The following is a 24,266-nucleotide window of genomic DNA, read 5'->3' as shown; positions in this document are numbered from 1 at the left end:
TCACTCATTTTCCCGCCACGTCCGTGAAATAAAACATAAACGATAAAGTGGGTTTTCGTCTTAAAGGTGTTACGTACCTCGCTTCTTCCTCTGGTTATTGTAGTTTTAGGATACTTGTTGGCAACTGACTACAGCGATCAAAAGGACCAAAAGAACTACAACATCCAGAAAATTGTAGGAGAAGTGCACGACTGAGCGCAACGCATGCGCAGTCAACGTCATTCATTTTTCTGTCGGTGTCATGGGAGATGTAGTTTTCTAGTATAGACTATATTGGTAGTCACTATAGCAGTATGGGGAAATGAAAGACTACATGCAGCCCCATAGGGCTGAGCGGCGTATCGGAACGGCGAGATCCAGCCTGCCGTCCATCTGTGTGACTGGCCGCCAAGACTTGGGGAGACGTTGAGAGACGCCGCCAAGATGTCGGGAGATGACGAGCAGCAGGAACAGACCATAGCGGAGGACTTGGTGGTGACTAAATACAAAATGGGGGGAGATATTGCGAACAGTAAGTGTATTGATGTAACCAGAGATGTGCTTTTATCCGTCGCCATGTGCAGATAACCGGGGTTGCAGTGTGAGCGTACCGGGCCGACCCCTCATGACCGCCTGTCTCTGCCCGATTGCACATGTGAGCTGGGGTCATGTGAAGTTACTGATTGGATTTCACTTTAAAGGAAGGGAATTGGTTTTTAAACAAAAACGAACCATCTGTATGGTGAGGCCTGTGCTAGCAATCTGCACGGAGTACTTTCTCCGACTGTTATAACACGCGGGCACACGTGCGGAGTCACTACAGACCTGTGCAGGCCGACCAACCTATTGAACACGTGACGAATAGTCTATTGTGACTTTATCTTTTACAGAAATAGAGAAGTTAAGTTGAGGACGGTTCAGATGTGTGTTTTTTTCACCACGTTAATCCCCAACGGGAACGTAGGGGAGTGAGTTCATCTGCACGTGGAGTAAGGGGTTCAGTTCCATTTCCAACCGTCACGTGGGGTGAGGGGCACATGTAATAATTCCAGTACACAGGGGTCAGGACAGTCCATCCAACTCGGAACACGATCGTTAACTTGTCCCCATCGCACTTGGAGCGCTCGAACGCTATAATCATTAAATGTCTTGTCTTCAGTTCGCATTTTACAGTTAAGCGTATTAGGAGGTCATGAGGTCTGTGTCTTTGTAGTCCGACAAGTAAAGCTTATACTTTTGTATTATATGTATGTCGCATATCCCAAATTCGAGCACATTAAGAGAGGAGTTTTTTTACTTTTAAGATTTTTTGGTCTCGTTCGAAGAGAACAACTAGTTGCACTGATCTTCCAGTCAAGCTTTACGAGAACGTTATAAATGTCAGTGCTCCTGTTCAAATTTTCTGACAGATGCCCCCACCCATTGGATACACTGTATCGTATTTGCATTCTGGGGTAGCGAGTTGTATCAGAATGTTGCATCAAAGTTATGAGGCCTAGGTGAAAGGTTGGGTCAAACTGGAAAAAAAGTTTTTAATCTAAATGATCTCTGAGTTTTCAGCCCAAATGTCTGAATAAAGTGGCATTCACAAATCAATCTGCAGAGATATTTAGATAGCCAGCAAGTTTATCATGTAACGTTAAATAGCGGTGGCTGTTTACGGTAATTTATGCATTTCACCCTTATGCTTGGTTTAAATCCTTCTAAATATTTTTTTTATGTACAGTTGATAGCTATGCATATACTTACAGTATTGCAGTTATTTTTCCCTGAGGTAATTTGAAAGTTGTTTAAAAAAGCCTTTTGTGTATTTTTTAAGATTGGTGAATAACCCAATATAAAATATTTATAAAATAAAGATTCATCAGTTGAATTTAATGTTTATTTTTTTTTCATGCTTGTTTCTCATTTGAGATGCAGTAACTTGTAAGTAAAAGTAAAAATTGCCTGGTACAGAAGTTGTAAGTGAATTTTGTTTTTGAGTCGAGGCGCTTAAACTCAGTGGTGTCTGGCTACACCAAGTTGTTAAATAAATTGAAATGAACAGTAATTAAGCTACTGAACCTTTATATAAAGATATTTCCAATAGTTAAGGTTAAATATAACCTGCAGAACATGTGGAAGGTTTGGAACGTGAACGTAACTAAGCAGAAAAAAAATACATACTCCATTCCAAGTGTTAAGATTTCTTTCAGTAGGAATGGAACAACATACTGACACTCCAAGAAATGTAGTCTGGTAAGTTTTTTTTTTGGTCTATGTCACTGAAGATCATTTAACGTTTAAATACTTTAGAATGATGTTTGCCATAATCAAATACTGTAGCTCTTCATTAGTAACATTTAGGAGAAAATGTATTTAACTTTAAATTTAGAAATATAACGTATTCATTCCTGCTTTCCTATAATAGAGACTGAAACCTTCAAAATGTATTCTTCAAATAACACAGGCATATTCCTTTTTCCTCTTTAATGGTTCCTTCAGCTTGTCTGTCTGTAAGATTCACATTCATCTTAAAGAGATTCAATCTTGTGTAGTCTATACATTGCTAGCATTTTTATATTGGCAATGAAACAATAGTTTTCAAACAGTGAACAATTTACTGTAGTACAAGTTACCTTATGTTAGTGCTCTGTATGGTAGTCTCTATAACATTGGAATGTTTTGACTTGAGTGGGTTCAAAGCTGTATTTATGGGGTGTAATCAAACTTTAAAACTCCCTTTCTACAGGCTACAATCCATAAAACAACATACATGTCATATGTGATTTTCAATTCCATTCACCTTCAGCATTGATGCTGTTTGTAAGCTGTTTAATGGTCTGCTTTATGAGTTATTAAAGTGGAACTTTTTATTTTTTTAATTAAAAATAAAAGTTGTGAAACTTCATGTAGGTAATTTATTAGCCTATAGCTATAGGTTGTAATAAACCAAGTTGTTACAGTTGTTGACAATAGTTTTCATTTGTGTTTATTGCTCAAGTTATTTATTTTGTACTGTTTCTCTTGTAGTTTTTGTTTGCAAACTGTACTTTTTAGCACTATAGTGATACAGTGCATCCGGAAAGTATTCACAGTGCATCACTTTTTCTACATTTTGTTATGTTACAGCCTTATTCCAAAATGGATTAAATTCATTTTTTTCCTCAGAATTTTACACACACCACCCCATAATGACAACGTGAAAAAGTTTACTTGAGGTTTTTGCAAATTTATTCAAAATAAAAAAAACTTAGAAATCACATGTACATAAGTATTCACAGCCTTTGCTCAATACTTTGTCAATGCACCTTTGGCAGCAATTACAGCCTCAAGTCTTTTTGAATATGATGCCACAAGCTTGGCACACCTATCATTGTCAGTTTCGCCCATTCCTCTTTGCACCACCTCTCAAGCTCCATCAGGTTGGATGGGAAGCGTCAGTGCACAGCCATTATAAGATCTCTCCAGAGATGTTCAATCGGATTCAAGTCTGGGCTCTGGCTGGGCCACTCAAGGACATTCACAGAGTTGTCCTGAAGCCACTCCTTTGATATCTTGGCTGTATGCTTCGGGTCGTTGTCCTGCTGAAAGATGAACTGTCGCCCCAGTCTGAGGTCAAGAGCTCTGGAGCAGGTTTTCATCCAGGATGTCTCTGTACATTGCTGCAGTCACCTTTCCCTTTATCCTGACTAGTTTCCCAGTTCTTGCCGCTGAAAAACATCCCCACAGCATGATGCTGCCACCACTATGCTTCACTGTAGGGATGGTATTGGCCTGGTGATGAGCGGTTCCTGGTTTCCTCCAAACGTGACACCTGGCATTCACACCAAAGAGTTCAATCTTTGTCTCATCAGATCAGAGAATTATGTTTCTCATGGTCTAAGAGTCCTTCAGGTGCCTTTTGGCAAGCTCCAGGCGGGCTGCCATGTGCCTTTTACTAAGGAGTAGCTTCCGTCTGGCCACTCTACCACACAGGCCTTATTGGTGGATTGCTGCAGAGATGGTTGTCCTTCTGGAAGGTTCTCCTCTCTCCACAGAGGACCACTGGAGCTCTGAGAGAGTGACCATTGGATTCTTGGTCACCTCCCTGACTAAGGCCCTTCTCCCCCGATCGCTTAGTTTAGATGGCCGGCCAGCTCTAGGAAAAGTCCTGGTGGTTTCGAACTTCTTCCACTTACGGATGATGGAGGCCACTGTGCTCATTGGGACCTTCAAAGCAGCAGAAATTTTTCTGTAACCTTCCCCAGATTTGTGCCACGAGACAATCCTGTCTCGGAGGTCTACAGACAATTCCTTTGACTTCATGCTTGGTTTGTGCTCTGACATGAACTGTCAACTGTGGGACCTTATATAGACAGGTGTGTGCCTTTCCAAATCATGTCCAATCAACTGAATTTACCACAGGTGGACTCCATTTAAGCTGCAGAAACATCTCAAGGATGATCAGGTGAAACAGGATACACCTGATCTCAATTTTGAGCTTCATGACAAAGGCTGTGAATACTTATGTACATGTGATTTCTCAATTTTTTATTTTTAATAAATCCGCAAAAATCTCAAGTAAACTTTTTTCAAGTTGTCATTATGGGGTGTTGTGTGTAGAATTCTGAGGAAAAAATGAATATAATCAATTTTGGAATAAGACTGTAACATAACAAAATGTGGAAAAAGTGATGCGCTGTGAATACTTTCCGGATGCACGGTATGTGGTGTATTCAAACATAATTTTAGAAGTGTTTAAAACAGCATTTTGGATAAACATTGTCTCACTATTTAATATTTACAAGTTTGTTTTATGCATGAAGTGCAGTTTTAATTTTTAATGATTACATTTTGCCTTTGTCATAACTGGTATTTGTAATCTCAGACAGAGCTTGCTTCTTCCTATTTTGTTATACAGGGGTCCTGAAGATGGTGGTTGATGCTGCCAAGGTGGATGCCTCTGTTTTAGGGCTTTGTGATAAAGGAGATGCCATGATCATGGAAGAGACTGGCAAGATCTTTAAGAAGGAAAAGGAGATGAAGAAAGGTACCTGTTTGAATACAGTATAGGCACAAACTGTAGCTACAGTTCTGAGTCGTTGCTTTGTTACAGGCCAGTTGAAATTGTAGGTTTAAGAACCAAATATCATTCTTGAAGTAAACAGAAGGTGCAAAGAAAAGTTAGTTGTACATATGACTCTAAATTTCTAAATATCAGCTTTCATATGTTTTTTTTATAGTTTTTCTGTTTAAAGCAAAAAAAAAGGTAAATTAATGGCCCACTTTAACTAGTGTTTTTGTTGTTAATATGCCAGTTTTTTGTCATATTGTAATTCCATTTATAGTTTCAAATTAATGTTAAAAAATCACCATTCATGGTATTGTAGTTTACATGTATGGGTGTTCTTTATTTCTTTATAAAATTAAACTTTCGTACCATCAAGATTTTTTTTCTTTGCATGATAAACACCTTTTGACTCTGTGTACTGTAGTATTGATGATGTTTTTTTTTTCTGTTCTTTAGGTATTGCGTTCCCTACAAGTATATCAGTCAATAACTGTGTCTGCCATTTCTCTCCACTAAAAAGTGATCCAGATTACACCTTGAAAGAAGGAGATCTTGTTAAAATGTAGGTTCAACTTAAAGCTATAATTTCTTAATACTATTTTGTTAGTCCATTATGTGTAACGTAGTCAATTATTACCATGTACCTTTGTCGTCATTATGCTTAATATTTTTAAAACATGCAACCATGTTCACTAAAACAATACCTGCTTCTTTGAGCTACATAGCCCCTTTTGTCAGCATTCATGCTAAATTTAAGACATAGTTTCTCTATCAGCAGAGAGAAAAATTTTATCATAAATCGGAATAGTCAATATTCATTCTTTAACTTTAGAAAGGACGCATTTAGAATATAAAAGACATACAGAGCTCCAGTATTGAAGTGTTGTAGTGGCTGCAAGTTTTCACTGCAGCAATTGGGTTTATAATAGGCTGGTTTATTGATTGGCCTGTTTTGATCTTTAGGTTTCATTTTGAGCTTGTTTATTGGTTTCCATACTTATTACATCAGGTGTAGTCTGTAGGCTATAGTGGTTGTAGATTTTCATTGCAGCCAGTATGTTAAGCTAAGTGGAGTCCATATCTTACATTTACCTAAAGTGAGTATTTTGTCAGATAGCTTGTTGTCATGCATTTATATTCTCTGCAAATGCATTGTTAAGAAAGTTTAGAAATGGATGCCATTTTTGTTGTAATGAATAAATCATAAATCAGGCTTAATAGTTTAATACTAGTCTGTAAGTATTACCAAAATTGTTTTTTAAAACCAAGCTGTTTACAAACAAAGAACAGTTAAATTGAGTTAATCTTAAAGGTCCTCTTCCAGAATAATATATGTGAAAAATCTATCCATTTCATTTTTAAACAGAATTAAAAGAATAAGAATCATAATGTTTTATAAAAAACGTTTCAAATTTGTATTATTCGCATCTTTGTTATGAAATACAACAGTGACTTTTAAATCCACGTAGTAGGAGCAACAGAAACTGCAGGTCGGCCCTTGCAATTCACAGGTTTACAATTTGTGGATCTGCCTCTTCGCAGCTTTGTCATCAATAATTCAATGGAAATAATTTTGCTATCTTTTGTGGATAAATGTAGACGTCGCTCTAGCTGAGCTACTTAAATGGACCACAAATCCCTGCAATCCTGGGAATACTGTGTCATTGTTTATCTTCAGTTGTCACAAGGGTGGCTGGGTGAAAGATGAGGGCTCTAGTTTTAAAAGTGAACTATAAGAAGCCAACAGCATTATAATTGGTGGCGTTCTTTTTTTGTTTTAACACTTCACTGCTTTGAATTACAATTATACGCATCAGATTGCAGTTTTCTCTGGATTTGTTATTGTCCTATGCCTACTTTTTTGTGTGATTTTTTTGTCTGAGTTAGAAAATGACTTTGTCTGGGAGTGCTCCCAACTTCAACAAATCTTCTCACAGATCGGCATCATGGTACGGCAAAACTTTACATAACTTTCAGTAGGCTGTTCTGATTTCATTTCATTACTACACCACCATAATCTGCATCCGCAAAATTGGACTGTGCCGTGTTTATCTTTTTGTTCTTAGTATTTTGTTGTTTCCTTTGTAACTGTTATATTCTGTTATATTAATCATATTTGTCATTTATTACATAAATATACACACACATAAATATATATATATTATAACTAAAGTTACATTTCACTAAAAACTGCTTAACTTTGCACTTTGTCTGGGGGACGCCATTCATCTTTGTCTCTGCAGCCAGTCTCGCACACGTTTTGCTTGAGCAGCGATCATTCGATCTCATGTTTCTTGCAAGTTTTTGCATCTTATTTAGTGCAGCTTAGAATATTATACAGTTATCATGAGTCCAAAATGTATTTGCAGATTTTTGCTTTCACATATGTCCTGTGCCTGTAACCCCTGTGAATCACTAGGGATAACTGTAGTACCATGAAATTTTTAAAAACAGCCACTGGTTATGACAATATCATGGTGATAATCTTAAACTAGTATTACCCTCCAAAAACAGCATGGATTGTCCACCTTAGTAAAATAAGTGCCCTATGTATTTGTGTCCATTTGTTTGCTATGTGTGTGTCATTTTAACACAAACATTAACACTGCTTTTAAAAATACCATGCCAAATGGCATATTACATACAGACGTATGCATTGCATTTGTCATTCCAACAATGATACATCACGAATGCATTACATTACTACATATGTACCATCTGTTGGTATGACAAATGCAATGCATTTTGTTACTACATGCATTATAAAGTACCTTTACAATAGATGGTACACTGCATTAACACCGAGGTCTACATTGACTACCCAGATTTCATCTCATCTTGAACAGGGAAGACCGCTAGTACAAGTGATAAAGTAGTAACTGTTAGTGTATCTTTTAGAAAGCAAAGCAAGAGCAGATTATGCCATGGTAGACAACCCAGCTTTGTTTTTGTGAATTAGTTCTCAGTGTGCAACACTCGTCTTTCTGTAAAATTTTGAACTTAAGGAAGACTTCAGTACCTAATAGATTTAATGAATCATCAGAGCAGCTGCTTCACTCTAGTGTGACAATTTAATTCAGTCACATCAGACTCGCTAGATTCCTGTACTAGCTACCCTTGCACGTGAGCCAAATTATTGGATGAGTTCTGAGACAAAGACTAATCTTCTTTACAGCATAGCTAAAGAACTGTTTTGAGGTGGAGTGATACTTCTTTTAAAGGTTGTATTTCTGTGGTGACTTTGAATATTTACCAGTTTCCAGGTACTTTGAGATTCTGTTTAACAAAAACGTGAGACCTAACAAGGCTATGCTGCTTGGTTAAATAGGAGCATATGCAGCACTGTTTAACTGTTCTCAGCAAACTAGTGGAAGTGATAGTTATTTTTCTTAGGTCACACAGTGAATTAGGATTGGGTTTTCAAGGCACTGTGTTATCATATAAAAATAATACAGATAAAGAGCATATAGATGTGCTTTTGATGTGAGTGGAGAAAAAAAAAAGTACAATGAAGTTAATGCGAAAGTTTGTAAAACACACTCCACTTTCGTCTCTAATGTGATCAAAGGGCTTATTTATGTATAAAATGTGTATATATAACACATTTGTCTGTGTGTGTGCTTTGTTCTGGCTTGAATTATATAGTTTGATATTTAACACTGGTCTTCCCACCTGTTTTAATAACGTGAATTAAATTTTCTTTTTTTATTGCACCAGCACACCCTAAGACTGTTGAATCATTTCATTACTTGGATATTCTAGGACTTATAATAATTAGAAAAAGAAAAGATAATCAGTGGTTGAAGTCATATGCTCACATTTCTGTATAACTGCATTTTTGTTTGTTTTAAACATGATGAATTTGTGTTAGTGTATGGCATGCTAGGCATGAAAGTAGAAGTACTTTCCCATAATACACTAAATTGCAGTCTTCAGACGTTTTTCATTCTGTATTACAAGTGGTAATTATTTGCACATGGCAAGTACACCTTTTACTACTTTAATTGTACTTAGAACTAACCGTAATTAAAACAATCAGCATTATGTGCATCTCAGAGAAGTAGAGATAGTGACCAATGGTTTTGGTTTTATTTATGTATATACAATGATGATATTGCTGGAGCAGTTTGTAAACTTCAGTTGATTCAAACAGTAATCTTTTGATGTGTAATAACTTGTGGTATTATTTTTGCAACCTGGGAGATTAAAGAAATAATGAATCTCTGAAGCAAACATTTGTCTCAATGACCGCTTGCTGTCAACCATCACTTTAGTAGTATGGCATTAACATTTTCTCTCTTCTCTTGCAGTGACCTGGGAGTTCATGTTGATGGCTTTATTGCTAACGTTGCCCACAGTTTTGTTGTAGGTGTCTCTAAGGTATGTGCTGTATATGTGTATTTTTTTAAAGCTGACATTGCAAAGTAGGCTTGAGGAAATTTAGTTATTCAGAACCATTCTTGATGGCATTTGCTTAAATAGTAAAAATCACAAATTAACTGATAATTTGATTTATTTTCTCCTTAACCTAGTTTGTTTTTATGATGTTGTATAATTTCCTTTTCTTGTTCTGCATCCATCCTCTTACATTTTGTATGCTTTTCACAAGTTTTGTCCCTATTATCATTTGCTTTGTGTGTTGCTTCAGAATTAAAAGTGACTTTTTAGAGAGAAATTGACCAAGAGTGCTTTATTGTTATATGCTCCGTCTAAATTGGAGACCTGCTCTGATGTTAGAATTGGAGAACTTTCCCATCTTGCTGCTACTTAATATAGAAACATACTCTAATCTGGATGCTTAAGAAACCAGAAACCTGCTTCTATATATTCACTTACTGTTGATTTAAAATATTGTTTTCAGTAAATACCTCAGCGGTCAAGAGCCAATCTTACATATTCTTAAGCACAGAGATACTCTTTGAGAATGATGGTTAGACAGGACTAATTTTTAAATTTTTGGTTCTCAGGAAAACCCTGTGACGGGCCGTAAGGCTGATGTCATCAGAGCAGCACATCTTTGTGGCGAAGCAGCTTTGCGATTAGTCAAACCAGGGAACCAGGTGAGATTTGTTTCTGAATAGTTTATTTTTTTATCCCCCACTGTATTGCAGTTGGCAATCATCATGGACTGAGATCCCAATATGAAAATATTTGTGCCTTTTAATAACATCTGAAGGAACAATGTTTATAGTTAAAACAAATGCACTCTACAAAGTGACAACATTGTGGTGTGAAAATGCAAGAGTTCCTTAAAGTTCTAAGGCAGTGTTGCTGTTAGAGTAGAAAAATCTTCCCTGCTTGTGCTGTTAGTCACATGGAGATAGTCCTTGGATAACATGCTTGTTTTTATCCTCTTTTCATATAGAATTCCCAAGTAACAGAGGCATGGAATAAGATTGCCCAGTCCTTTAAGTGTACACCAGTTGAAGGTAAATTTGTATCTTGCTGTTTCTTAATAAGATTCATTTTGGAAAATGTAAATTTTGAGAATTATGTTTTAAAATTACATTTTGGTCATCGGTATGTCCTAAAAATAGGATACTGAATTGTAAAGATCATCTTCCCCCACTTTATTATTTTGCAGTATTGATATAACTAGACAGCTTTTTACTTTGGTTTTTATTGCATCATTCAGCTTGTTTGTGCATAACCTGTTGTTCTCTGTTTTCTTCTAACACCACACTTTTTAATTGACATTTGAACTCTTGTCCAGGTATGCTGTCACATCAGCTGAAACAACATGTTATTGATGGTGAGAAGACCATTATTCAGAACCCAACAGACCAGCAAAGGTGAGTGACTCAAAAGGCAAGAGTCCTGAAATACCAGTTTCTTATTGAAAATATAATTAATTGTCCATGCTTACTTTACACAGGAAGGACCATGAGAAGGCAGAGTTTGAAGTCCATGAAGTTTATGCTGTGGATGTCCTAGTCAGCACAGGAGAGGGAAAGGTAATTTTTGTTTGTGTTTGCAGTCTTCTGCTGCTTAGCGAGTTAAAAAGATAACCGAAAAGGTTGTGGGAATATATGCTGTAAACTGAAAATTTATGTACAAATGTTTCTAATTGACTGCACCATTGAAATCAATAGGAATAGTCCCCTGGGAATCGCATTATACATTTTAATTACTTGCATTTATAATTAGACCTTTGTCTGGTCATAATTTGTATGTACTAGTGCAACATTTGAAGTTGAAATATCCTGCCATATGAATCATGCCTGAGAAGCCTGGATTTTATTTCTGGAAGACCATAAGAGTGTAAAACAGAATTGTGGCATAGAGAAAGGCTTTCTATAAAGTCTTAATTTTTCTACTGGATTGTCCTTTTTTTGTCAGAGTTGGAGAGATGTCAACCTTCTACAGCTGATTTTCATACTGCTCAAGTCATCCAAAAATTTGAATTTGCGGAAATTGCTTACTTTGTGTGGCAATCCTGCACTAAAATTCAGCCTTTTCTTGATACTGGTGTTAAGTGTTTTATAGAAAAGACTAGTACATATTTATAAATAGGACTAGTACATTTTTTATTCCACTGGTCTTTAAGTCTACCAAAATGTTTGTTAAATTTCAGCCCTCCAAGTTTAATCAAGACAAAAAAAAAATCGGTATGTACTGCTAAATGCAAGAAAACGATATATTATCTTGACTTGATCTGGCAACTGTTGAACAGAAAAAATAGAAGCTTTAGTATAGTTTTTGTTATGTCATTGGTCATTAGCTGAATGCAAGATTATTACTATTAATTGCAGTGTGAATATTGCTATAATGTTGTACATACAATGTTTTGCTTCAAGAGGAAAGGCACATCATAAACACATTTTTTGGATTTCGGGTGTCATGGCTTTTGTATTGCTTAATGACAAGTTATATAATGTAATTTCTAAAAACGGAGTAAACATGACGTTTATAGAGTACTGTGAAATGGAAAAAAATTATTAAAGGGAAGTCTGATTGGAATAGACTTCCCTGACAGTATTCATTATTTTAAAAGCTAAACTACGTCAAACAGTTAATGGGAATAGTGTTCTGAAACTACACCCCTTTTTCTTTTTTATATATATATATATTTTACCATGATACAATGGTAACTTACAAACGTTTCACTTTTAAAGACATGTGCACTGCACAGCAGTCAAAATATGAACAGCAAATACTTCTCCCTCTTTTTCTCTCTACATCTGTTTTCATCATTTCATCTTATGGGAATGACCTAGGAATCATGGTGCATTGTCTACATCCAGACTGTTTACGGAAACCATTATGAACAATAATAACATTATGTAGAAGAATGTGCAGAGTATAAGTCAAAGGAAATTGTACTTAAGATATAAAACACACTAGTGGGGCATATTGTAGAATTCTGTGGGCAGGTTTGGTCTTCATATAGCAAAAAAGACGATCACTACTGCAGGAACACCAGAGCAGAATGACTAGACCAATTTCAACACTGATCAGTATCAGCTGTTAGGAAAGAGTGAAAGAGTTGAACCTTTTTAGTTTAAGCAAACGGAGATTAAGAAGTGGCACAATTGAAGTTTTTAAAATTTTAAAAATTTGGTGCATTTGATCCCAGTTTGAACATAATTCAAAGCTTGTCAAGAACACTGGGACAGAGATGGACACTTTCAGTGTAGATTTCACACAAGCTTTTGAAAATGTTCTTCACACGGTGAACATTAGACAAATGAATAAATTACAAGGTTGCACAGTAGAGAGTGGTGTTTTGCAGGCTTTTCAAAACTTGGTTTTTATTTTATTTTGAAAAAATTAGGGGAATATATTTGTTATGTTGCAGTTAATTTATTGATTTTTTTTCCAGGCCAAAGATGCAGGCCAGAGAACCACAATTTACAAGAGAGACCCTGCAAAGCAGTATGGTCTGAAAATGAAAACATCTCGTGCCTTTTTCAGTGAGGTTGAGCGGCGTTTTGCCACCATGCCTTTCACGCTCAGGTAAGCATTATCTCAGAATGACATTGTACATTGTGGTTCATTGAACTGTAAAGTACATTTTAATTTCAGTTGTAGTTTTACTCAACACTGTTAACTTTAATCAGAGTCAGAATTCACTTAATTGAGCAGGTGCACTAGTGTGTACTAGGAGTTTGTCTTGATAGTATTGGTGCAACATACAAGGACAACACAGAATACAAAAGATAAATAGAAGGTAAAATATAAAATGTTAGAATATAATGCTGCATACAAGGGCAATACAAAAAATAGAGATAGTAGGATTACAATATGCAGGCAGTTTAGTGTGTGGGTATACATAGATACTGAGTAGAAGCTCAGACCTGATTAGTAAAAATAACTGCACTTGGGGGGGAAAAAAAATGTTTAGGTGACAGGCTGTTTTTGCTTTCACTGCATGAAGACGTTTGCCAGAGAGGAGCCTTTGGAACGGGTGATACCCTGAGCGAGTCAAATCGGCAGTGATCTTGGCAGCCCTCATTCTTATCCTAATTACAGTGATATGATCTAAAAAGATGACCTGAAATTTGAAAAAAGGAAATTTACACTTTCATGCATGAAAATGAGAATTCAAGGACATTCACTTGTTTTACAATAAACAGAGCTGGATGAGACCTTTGTTTTCACTGAACATGTACAACTGGAATAAGCAAAAAACTGTTAATACCAGCTGCCAGACTAGATTGCCTTTGCTTTATACATACTACAGGTTTAATTCTGTCTGAACAAGCATGTCGGCATTGATGATGCTGCCTTGTTTGACACACCCATATTAAAATTATTTCAAGGCACTTTGATTGTCTTTATGTGCTGTATCATGCCAGAGAAGCCTGTCATGAAGCATATTCCCTGGCAGTGGATCACTTTACAAATGCACATGGTTATTCTAGCTTTATTTATTACTAGCAGAATACCCGCGCTTCGCAGCGGAGAAGTAGTGTGTTAAAGAAGTTATGAAAAAGAAAAGGAAAAATTTAAAAAATAACAACATGATTGTTAATGTAATTGTTTTGTCATTGATATGAGTAGTGTTGTCATATATATCTATATATATCGATATAGATATAGATATATATCTATATCGATACAGATATATATCTATATCGATATAGATATATATCTATATCGATACAGATATATATCTATATCGATATAGATATAGATATATATATCGATAGATATAGATATAGATATATATCGATAGATATATCTATATCTATCTATATATCTATATCTATCTATCTATATCTACTAGCAAAATACCCGTGCTTCGCAGCGGCGAAGTACTGCATTAAAATTTTTATTAAGAAGAAAATTTAATCTTTTTAAACTGAGGGAAAATATGCCGATAATTATTTGTTAAGGATCTCTTTGTATACCATGTTGTCAGTTCGGCCCTCCGGTTGTAATATGACCAAGCTGTGCGCTGAGCTTACTCTTGAGCATGCAACTTACAGTTGGCCATGTGAACAGTAATCTTGTCTCAAATCTCACAGCTTGGAATGCTGCTGTCATAATCGGTTTGAGTTTCATGGTTTGTTTCAATTACGACAGTATTTGCAGGATTTGTTGTGTTGAAGTAACATTTGGCATCTGTCAAGCGTTGTAAGCACACAACTGGTTTCATCGATAAAATCACATCCAGCTTTTGAGAGTTTAAACATTCATAAACATCAAAGTGTCCACTACTGAAATCGTCACCTGTGAATCTAAGATGTTTAAGAGGCATTGGCGGTTGTCGAAAGGTGTAAAATATTTGGCCATTTCGGTGCACTTGAAAGCGACAACCAAACAAGTCAGCGGTAGCCATCAAGCCACCGGAGGGAGCATATACAGGGACTGATAGATAAAGGCACCACAGACTCACAGTAACTTTTTTCAGTTCAAAAGTGTTGTTTACAAATGTTTTGTTTTTAACTTCTGTATAATTCTGTGTTGTTTTTATAATGAAACTATGAAGATGCATTTCCGTTTTATCTTTGTCTCTTTACACACTATTTTCCATATTTTATATTACATTACCTTATTTTATTGTAGTGTCAATACAACCAAAATGTTATTTTACAATAGTGCCTGCTATAAATCTAAAGCTGAATTTGTACTGAGTTCAAGGACATAAAGCACTTAATGATAGTGTAATCTATCTTTTATTTACAATCAAATTCTGTAACATGCTCTCAGAATAAATAAATAAATAAATAAACAAAACCAAAGGCTTAAAACTGCTACAAAAATTGTCATGCACTTACTGTATAAATAAGATGCTATGATCTCATTCTGTGTGTTCTCCTTATTTTGAATATGAAAATGTAAAAACTCATTCCATTTGTGTTGTCTGTTTGCAATGTTTTTTTATATTGTAATATAAGTAACTGACATAACTGGAAACCTAAATTTATATTCTGAGAACTTAAGAATTTTACAGTTAGAAATACCAAGATATTCAAAACAGAATTTGGGGCGGTTGCACTTGGGTCAAAAAGTGTTAATGGCCCCAGGGATTTTTTTCTCTCTTAACTTATTTATTATCTTATTATTAACAATAAACTTTTTTTTCTTAAATGTGTAAGTGTAGCAAAAACTAGATTCATCTGTGAAGCTGTAGCTTTTAAGCTTTCTATAACTTTTTTGACTCAGGGCTTTTGAAGATGAGAAGAAGGCTCGAATGGGTGTGGTAGAGTGTGCCAAACATGAACTGCTGCAGCCATTCAATGTGCTGTATGAAAAGGAAGGTAAGTAGTTTTATTATTTCTTCACTCTTTTTCACTGTTGTTCATCTATATTTTTGGTTTTATCATTAAACTATATCAAATGTTAGTCTTTCTACTATATTTTCAAATGCCCTTTCAATTGAGTCATTTTTGGCTTAGCAGAGTGCTATGCTTTTATAAAGTATTGTTTCAAAATTTGCATAAATTTCCTTATTGCACTAGTAGACAACATTGTGTAGACTCTTGACTACAATTAATTGTGAATTGAAGTTTAGGAGACAAAGAAGGAAGTAGAACTTTCTGAGTTAGGTGGTCTTTTTTAATTTAGAAATCAAATGTAGTTATCTAATTTTTAGTCAAGGGATAACTTTGATTTTGTGTTTGATATTGTACTTCAGTGACACTCATTTATGCTCTTTGATTAACTTTGGGAGGTTAGAATGAGAAACTTTAAATGATGTTGTGAACAAACCCTTCTGGTCATACTTTATGTACTAACAATTCACTAAATACTTATCTGTATTTAAGAATATGAGTTCAGCTGCATGTTGTGGTAGAAAAATAAAAAGTAAAATGACCATTAAATGTTCTCTGCTTTGACTTAAGGCTGTCACCCAGTTGTAGGAAGCAGCCAGGGATATCTACATTCAATTAAGATTTGGAACTTTCTTTAGATTAAAGCCAAAAATGAGTAAAATTGTTTGAAAAACATGGTACTATTTACATGTTTCTGTCGCATACTCATTGCTGACCTTGTTGTATACAGAGAATTTTTTTAATTAAATTATATACTATATTGATCTCCTTGGGGTAATTGTTTTTTCGCATGACCTTTGGTGGTCAGACTGCATGGTCAGCCATTGTTACAGCACCTTCAGAGCAATTCTCAGGTTAAGGACCTTGCTCAAGGGCTCAGTGGAGTAGGATCCTTTCTGGCAGTAACAATCCAGCAACCTTCCACATATCAGCAGAGATCCTTAACCTCAGAGCCACCATTTCGCCTTAAAATATAGTACTCTTTTTACATGTTTCTATAGCATAGTCATTGCAAACCTTGTTATGGTGGATATGTAACAATATAAGACCATTGCGCACATATGAAATTGTCACACATACAGAGAATGACTTGGGCTTACCTGTGTAGAATGCAGCGTACGTTTCCAAAGTAGACTGTTCAGGTCTATAATGCATGTAGCATAATTCAGAAATAGCCACATGAAGTAAAAGACATGTTTTCTTTACAGCAAAGTCTGATCTGTTCACAGTGCATTTCTAAATGTCCTAAAGTAAAGACAGGCTTATTTTATTTACAACATAAATTACCTTTACATCACATCGCATCACATTACATTTGTATTTCAAATCTACCCTTTTCTGGTCATTTTTCACATAGTTTTCCTGCTTCTTGACAGATGTCCTAAGCTTAGTTTTAAACCGCCCGTGTGGTTTGTGCAGGAAATAGAATTTTTGTGGAAGGAAAGTAAAATGTTTTCCAGACTAGTGTGTTTTTTTTTTTTTTTTTTTTTGCGCTTAAGAAATATCACGGCAGACAAATGTAATTACAGTAGTTGCCTTTTATAAACAACAGTTCTGGCAAACCTGTGTCTGTAGGCTTTATTTATCTTGCTAGGAATGACTACCTTTTTTAGCACATTTTCTGGCATAAAATAGCATTCAAAAGCAACTACCAGTAAATGACTGTGCATACTTTTTTTAGTTAACTTGCAGTCATTTAGCAGAAAGCGGATATCACTTTGACAGTAAATGCTTAAATATAAATGTTTTTGCTTCATTGTTGGATATATTAGGTCATGGCAATGAAGTGCTCTCTTAATGGTGGACGATGGCAATTATGTTCCTAGTACTTCCACTCCACCTATTTTCTTATTTTTTGTCTTGAGGTTCTATTGATCCTTTTCAAACAAACTTTGTTCATCCCTGGGCATCAGTTTGTGCCTCCTTTTGTAAATGACGTAAAATTTGTATGGTTCCAAGTGTTTTAATTTTTTCCTCTAATTGATTGTACAGTTGCTTGTGGTACCTTTTGATACTTTTAGAGATGACTCTTAAGGAGAAACAGGTCATGTGAAGACCAAAATTTTTTTTTTTTAACCTAAGGTGTTGACTCCATTCTTTTGATTTCCCATTTGTCTTAAACACAAGAAGACACTGGCACTACATGTAGGCCCTTGTATACAGCCACAGGTGTCCCAATTACTATTTATGATAATTAACAACTCGGAAGCTGCTAAAATTACATCAATTCCTTGAATAATCCATTCTGTTGAAAGATTACTTAGTCTATAAAATAACCCGCCGAAAATATGACGTCGTGATTAATCATTATTTTGGAGAAAAAAACTTTTATGGAAATTAAGTAGATACTCTAGTTGACTTACACGTGTTGTCTGTCACCGTGATATGTGTGAACTTGGGTAAATTTTTATCTTGAAAGTTTTTATGCAAGGTATTTCCAACCCTATATCATCACAGTAAATAGTGAAGGTGATAACCTAAGTGGTCAAATGTCAAATTCTGACATCTTTTATAGAAAGCATGTAATTTCATTCAATGATAGTTTTCCCATTAAAGAAAGTTTACTTTGTGATTGAGAATGCATTGTTTTCAGTCTGATTTTTATTTATTTATTTATTTATTTACTTTTTTAAATCTAGGAGAGTTTGTAGCCCAGTTCAAGTTCACAGTCCTCCTGATGCCCAATGGGCCCATGCGCATCACCAGTGGACCTTTTGAGTCTGATCTGTATAAATCGGAACATGAAGTCCAAGACTCTGATCTTAAGGTATGTAATAGAATAAATATATATATATATTTAGATATATAGAACTGGTAGTGCATTCTCTGATTACCTGGCATGGCCATTTCACACTTATTTGAGCTGGTGTTCAGTTCACAAAAATGTCTACACAGGTCACTCTGCATTCATGTGCTGCTAAGTGAGCAGAAGTCCAGTGTTGTGCAGTGAAGTTAATTTCCATAAATTAAGATCTTTGCTGCCTTAAAGATTATCCAATATAGATGTCTTTATCAGTTGCTTCATTGGTTTGATTTAGTTTACTGTTTCGCACACTTTTCCACATAGCTAACTTGCCTAAAAATATTAATGGGAACAATAAACGGTAACTGAGTGAAATCATGCAGTTCTTTGGGGAATTTTCTGTAAAGGTTGAAAAAATGATGGCATGAAGCTTAAAAATTTCAAGAACTCACAAACTATTCTCATAACACAGTGCTTATTATTGTACAGAAAATGCAAATCTAAAACTACCAGCATTTAACAATAACTTCATCCTAATCTGCACGTTTTCTTTTCCTCTAGTCAGTGTTGATCTGAAAAATTATTAATGTAGATGCCATAAATGACCAAATATTTTTCCTGTAAGACTGGCTGTATGTGGGGATAGATAAGAGGATAGTTACTCAGAAAAATAAAGCCATTGATTCTTTCAGTGTGTTTGGTCTGTTGTACTGATAGTTAACCCTGTCTTCTCTTTTTCTGATTAGGCACTTCTACAGAGCTCTGCCAGTAGAAAAACACAGAAGAAGAAGAAAAAGAAGGTAGTCTGTATATACTTAATATATTTAACAGTGCAAGCCCCTGATCCCAACATATTTTCATTATTATAGCCTCATTTATGACCATTAACAAAATGAGTATAGTTTCTTAAAATATGACTCTCTCACTGACTTTGATTAAACCCAAAGTGAAAGTGCAGGTTTCCAAGGAACATTAAGTAGATTCTCCAGTTATGGACAGTTAATCTTTTTCCTTTATGTAAGCTTCCCCTAAATCTGTGAGTTAATATTTCATGAGGTGGCCAAAAGGATGTAATCACTTTTTTGGTGTCTCTAATAGGACATGTTGGTAAACATACATGGGGAGGAATGTGAAAACTGCTATAGCAGTAGGATTTAAAAAATGTTTTAATGGGATATTTTAGGTTAAACGGGGATATCCTGGTACTAGCTGTGATAGTGTAAAACACAAAGGATTTTTGGAGTATTCTCAAGCGCAGTTGAATTTTATAGATTTTTAAAGAAAGTGTGTATAGGTGGAACTTGCCAGTGCAAGGTGGAAATGTGTTGACTAATATTGGGAATATATTGGGGGATGGAAGAAGCACTTCAAAGAGTTTCTAAACTGGACAGACTTTCCTTCCTTGGTGTCTGCACTATTGGAAGTATTTGAAGGAGTCTGTTGTCTTTTTCTGAGACTGCGGTGGTTTGAGAATAGCTGTTGCCATTCTGTCAGAAATACCAAGGGTGTTAAATATTAATTGTATTGTCTATCGTGATTAAACCACTTTTTCGGCATTGCTTAGAAAGTTGCAGCAGTATCTGTAGTTTGGCAGAATTTTAATGGGGTCATTTTCTTAAGAGAATTTCCGTATTGTTCATTTTCAGTGATTTCTCCTGTGTAGGAATGGAGATATTAAGAGCCAGGAGGAGCAATAGAAGCTTGTCCTGGTGTTTGAACAACAAACTAAGTCTTGAGCCTTGCTTGGATATTTGGGAAGAGTAGGTGTTTAACAGTCCTGTTCTAACATGTTTTGTAAAGCTGTTTAACGCCTATGATTTTTTTCTTCATTTTATCTTGCGGAAGGATGTACAAAAGTATAGAGTTACAGGGATACTGTTGCATGACTTTTGTCCCTGCATTTGTTAAATGTGAATTCTGCCTACATTCTTATGGTAAATATGTTAAAGGAGGGCACTCATCCATGTGCTTCAGTGGATTGAAAGTAGTTTGTTGTTGTGGTGGTCTGGGCAAATGGTAAGGGTGCCTCTTAGGTGGCTTCGATAGAAGACATAATGGAGATGGCCCAGTAAAAGGGGCCTGTGATAATAGACTAAAGGGATGTCCTGAGACTTAATTTTCCAGGAAATTGACTGAGATTTTGCTTGGGACAGAGAAGTGAGATGGTCTGCCTTATTTGTACTTTCACTGCCGCCCATTACTAAATCCTCTCTTTAGTGAAAGTTTTATGGATATTATAATTTTTCCAGCAGCAGTTAAACTTTAATATAGCACTTTATGGATGCTATAAATTGTGACACATGCAAAGAAATGTATCGCCTTTCCTGACAAGTATTTTTGACAATTTTTGTACCCAGACAGATTTTGAATGCTGGTTATTGCTGTTCACAGGGTTTCCATTGCACCTGTCTGTCAAGCCGTTTGGTCTTGATTTCTGCAAATGTGTTCTTCTGATGAAGAATTATCATCTGTTATGCTGATTGTCATATTACATGATTTATAGTTAAAGGAGATGTCAGATTTGCTGTAGCCATTGATTTTGTCATTGAAGAATGTCAATTTACACAACTAAAAATTGCAGAGCATGCCAAGTTACACAACTGCATGACGACTTATTTTCAGAGTTTCATGAGCTTGCCCCTATTTCTGATAGCCACACTGCCGGACATAGCTGGTTCCCGTTTAAAGCTTTCCTAGGGACGGCATATTCAGCAGTGATCTTGACATTTTTTCCATTCTAACATGGTACCTAAAACACTTAAGACATACAAGCCTCTGTTCTGTTTGCAAGGTCTAAAACACTGCATTCCTTGTTTCTTATTGCAGCATTATATGCATTGTACTGCCAAGTGGGAGCTCATTGATTGTCAGCTGTCATGCACATAAAGCCCACCCTACTGCTTAAGACAAATTAAAACCTGTTTAGTTTGGTCAGTCATGGACTAGTTGGGCTAAGTCGCTAGGTATGTCTCACTATGCAACTGGTGGTCTTGGAGATGTGCCAGGACTGCTGCAGACTCGCCAAGATTGTTAAAATGAAGTCTGTAAGTGAAAATGGCTGGAAAAGTTATGAAATGAGACATGGTCTTTACTCATTCCTTTTGAAATCTTTTGATCACAGCAACAATAAATAAATTGTAGATGCCAGTTTTGATCAGAATAGGTCAAGAAATTATGCCAAAAAGGAAACCTGGAGTCTTTTGAACAAGGTCTTGAAATTTTATAGTAAAAGCAAAGCAAAGCTAAGGTCATTTATAGATACCAAGCTATAGTACCGTTCTTTAACTGTTGGAGTCTAAGCCAGTTAAGTTTGTCAAGTACGCATGTGACAAACTTAAGTTATTTTCAGCCCAGTGACTTAGCTGCTAGGCCTCATTGACTTAAAAGCTTGAAGTTGTGCCTAGAAGATTTGTAAAGGCCACATTTGGTTGTAATGAAATTTTGAGGTTTTGCATTAGTTCCAAAGTTTAAATCAGAAATGTCATTAAGTTTAGCGGATCCACATTCTACAAAATGGGATCATTTGTGTACATCAAGGAAAAATGTAAGGTAATTTGCCTTGCTGCGCTGTTTGTTTATTTTAGGAAACACTAAAAGAATTCAAATTAAATAACCAATCAGGCTAAGAATTATTAGCAAAGTTATATTTTTTGTATACTAAATGTTACAATTAAAAAATAGACCAATATTTCTTGGTGGTGTTTAATGCCATAACTAATTTTCTCTCTTCCTAAATTTTTTTCTTTTGTAGGCATCCAAGAATGCAGAAAATGCCACCACTGGAGAGGCTGTTGAAGAAAATGAGGCTGGAGACTGAGCACTCACTTTCTTGGACACTGCACCTTGCCACCCTTTTTCTGTAGTGTCTGCTCCCAACCCTGACTTGAAACGAGAACAGGAACACACCTCAGACAAAAGCAGCCTTTTCTCACCTTTCTTTCTAGCCTTTCCTTTTTGTTTCTTTTTTTTTTTTTTTTTAAGAAAAGGGGAAAAGCTGTATGTCTGATTTGTGCAGTTTCACCAGCACAAGTCCTTGCTCGCCTCTCAGACTCCCTGCTGCCACAGGATAACTTGTCAAATTGTTGCCAACAGTGGTGCCCTCTGGCAAAATTTGGTCAACTATATATTTTTTTTTTTTTTTTAATTAGTTGCAGACCCAGAAACATAATTGACGTACTATCCACTAATATAGCTGGCCCTAAACTGGTAAGGGACCAGTTACACTTCTTTTGTTTAACCAGATCATAGCCATGAATTTGGGACCATGCAATGTCTGGCTAGTTCGTCCATCCTTTAAGAGAGTTTAAATCAGTTTATCTCTCCTGATCAGTTTTTCCTTTTGAGTGAGTATCTCACTAACCCCAGCTTGTATAGTAAAATATCACTATGAAGAGCATTGATCACATTGTTCTTTTATCAGTTTTCCTTTGTATTCGGAAACATGTCTCGCCAAGTAGTTTAGATTGATTAGATCTTTAAGTTTTCTGACCATCAATTATTGTTATACTCCTTGGCTTTTGAGTTGTAATTACAGACTTGGTTTTTGCATTTCAGAACCATACTAAGACATGCTTTTTAAGCTACATGACCTTTTTTTAAAAAATATACCAACATCAAATCAGCCAACCAGTTGAACCACATTTTCTTAACTTGCTATACAGAATTTATATTTTTAAAAGGGGATTGTGGACTCGCATGTTTTGTGAGTTTTAGTACTCTGTGCACCACTTTATGGCTATGTGGGATTGGGAAATGTTGATAAAAATGACAGCACAGAATGCCGTCCACTGTTTCACTGTGGGTTTGGCTTTTGCTTTAAAGTAGTTAAATTGCTTGTTGGACAATTCTTAGCACTTGTGAAATTTTATAATTCATTTTTAAGTTAAAATTAGTCACTTCTTACAACACAAGTACCAAAAATTTATTATGTATAATTAAAAGCTTGTGCTTGAAATGAATTTCCCATAGATCATATTCAGTTAATGAAATGAGAAGATATTTGTTTTAATTTGAAGGTTAAGTTATATCTAGGGCTGTAGTGTTTTGTTTTGTTTTTTTTTTTTGTGCCATGGGATTCTAATAAAATCTCTCCACCTAACCCTTCCTTTTCTGACGAATGCAATGGATTCCTCTTAAACTGTCATGAACATGCAGGGTGTGGCAGTGCAGAAAGTTGTGGGTGTGGAATGGGTTATAGTGCTTTGTATTTCCACTGTAGCAATCCAGTTTCTGACAAATTGGGCTGGCATGGGGTGCTATAGGTTGTCTGGGCCTTCCTTAAAAGGGCTTGCGTGTAAAGAGACTTAGTTTCTTTTCTGAAGGGGAGGGCATCTGGTCTGAGCCCCTGCCTGTGACTGCGTTTATTAGGAGTGACACGGAACAACTGATTTCGTTTTTGGGTCATGGGGATTATATAAATAAAAAAATAAGTGATAACCTCTCATTGTATCTTGTTTTATTTAAGCACTTATGCTCATAAAACCTGGTGGGTTGAACTCCTGCATTTTGAGGCATCATTTGAGATGATTGCTACAGATTGTATATAAATACTGGATTTTTTTTTTAACCACATTAAATTGGTAATATGATTCATTCTGACATTTTAACTAATTGTCCAATTTGCATCTTCTAAGAAGTGAACTTTATGTTGCATTCAAGCCAGAGACATGTTCAAATTTTATTTAAAAATGCAATTTGAGTTGGCGTAGATACTACTGAATGTAATAAAAGTAAGAACTAAAGAAACACTTTACTGGATAGAATTGTGCCAGTGACAATCTTGTTTTTCTTT

The 24,266-nt window shown here is 35.7% G+C and overlaps 1 protein-coding gene across 1 annotated transcript; it reads left to right on the top strand.

Moving 5' to 3' along the window:
- Positions 1-296: 296 nt before the first annotated feature.
- pa2g4a (proliferation-associated 2G4, a) lies at positions 297-23,916 on the top strand. The gene is made up of 13 exons (XM_039747236.1): positions 297-511; positions 4,862-4,990; positions 5,468-5,573; positions 9,322-9,391; positions 9,979-10,071; positions 10,377-10,440; positions 10,725-10,803; positions 10,887-10,965; positions 12,834-12,967; positions 15,623-15,717; positions 18,372-18,499; positions 19,222-19,275; positions 22,227-23,916. The coding sequence occupies exons 1-13, from the start codon at positions 424-426 to the stop codon at positions 22,290-22,292; spliced, it is 1,185 nt and encodes a 394-aa protein (XP_039603170.1). The 5' UTR covers positions 297-423; the 3' UTR covers positions 22,293-23,916.
- Positions 23,917-24,266: the final 350 nt, after the last annotated feature.

This window comes from Polypterus senegalus, chromosome 3 (assembly GCF_016835505.1).
Source record: "Polypterus senegalus isolate Bchr_013 chromosome 3, ASM1683550v1, whole genome shotgun sequence".
Lineage (NCBI taxonomy): Eukaryota > Metazoa > Chordata > Cladistia > Polypteriformes > Polypteridae > Polypterus > Polypterus senegalus.
The sequence above is the reverse complement of the archived record's forward strand: the minus strand, read 5'-3'. Positions and strand labels throughout refer to the sequence as shown.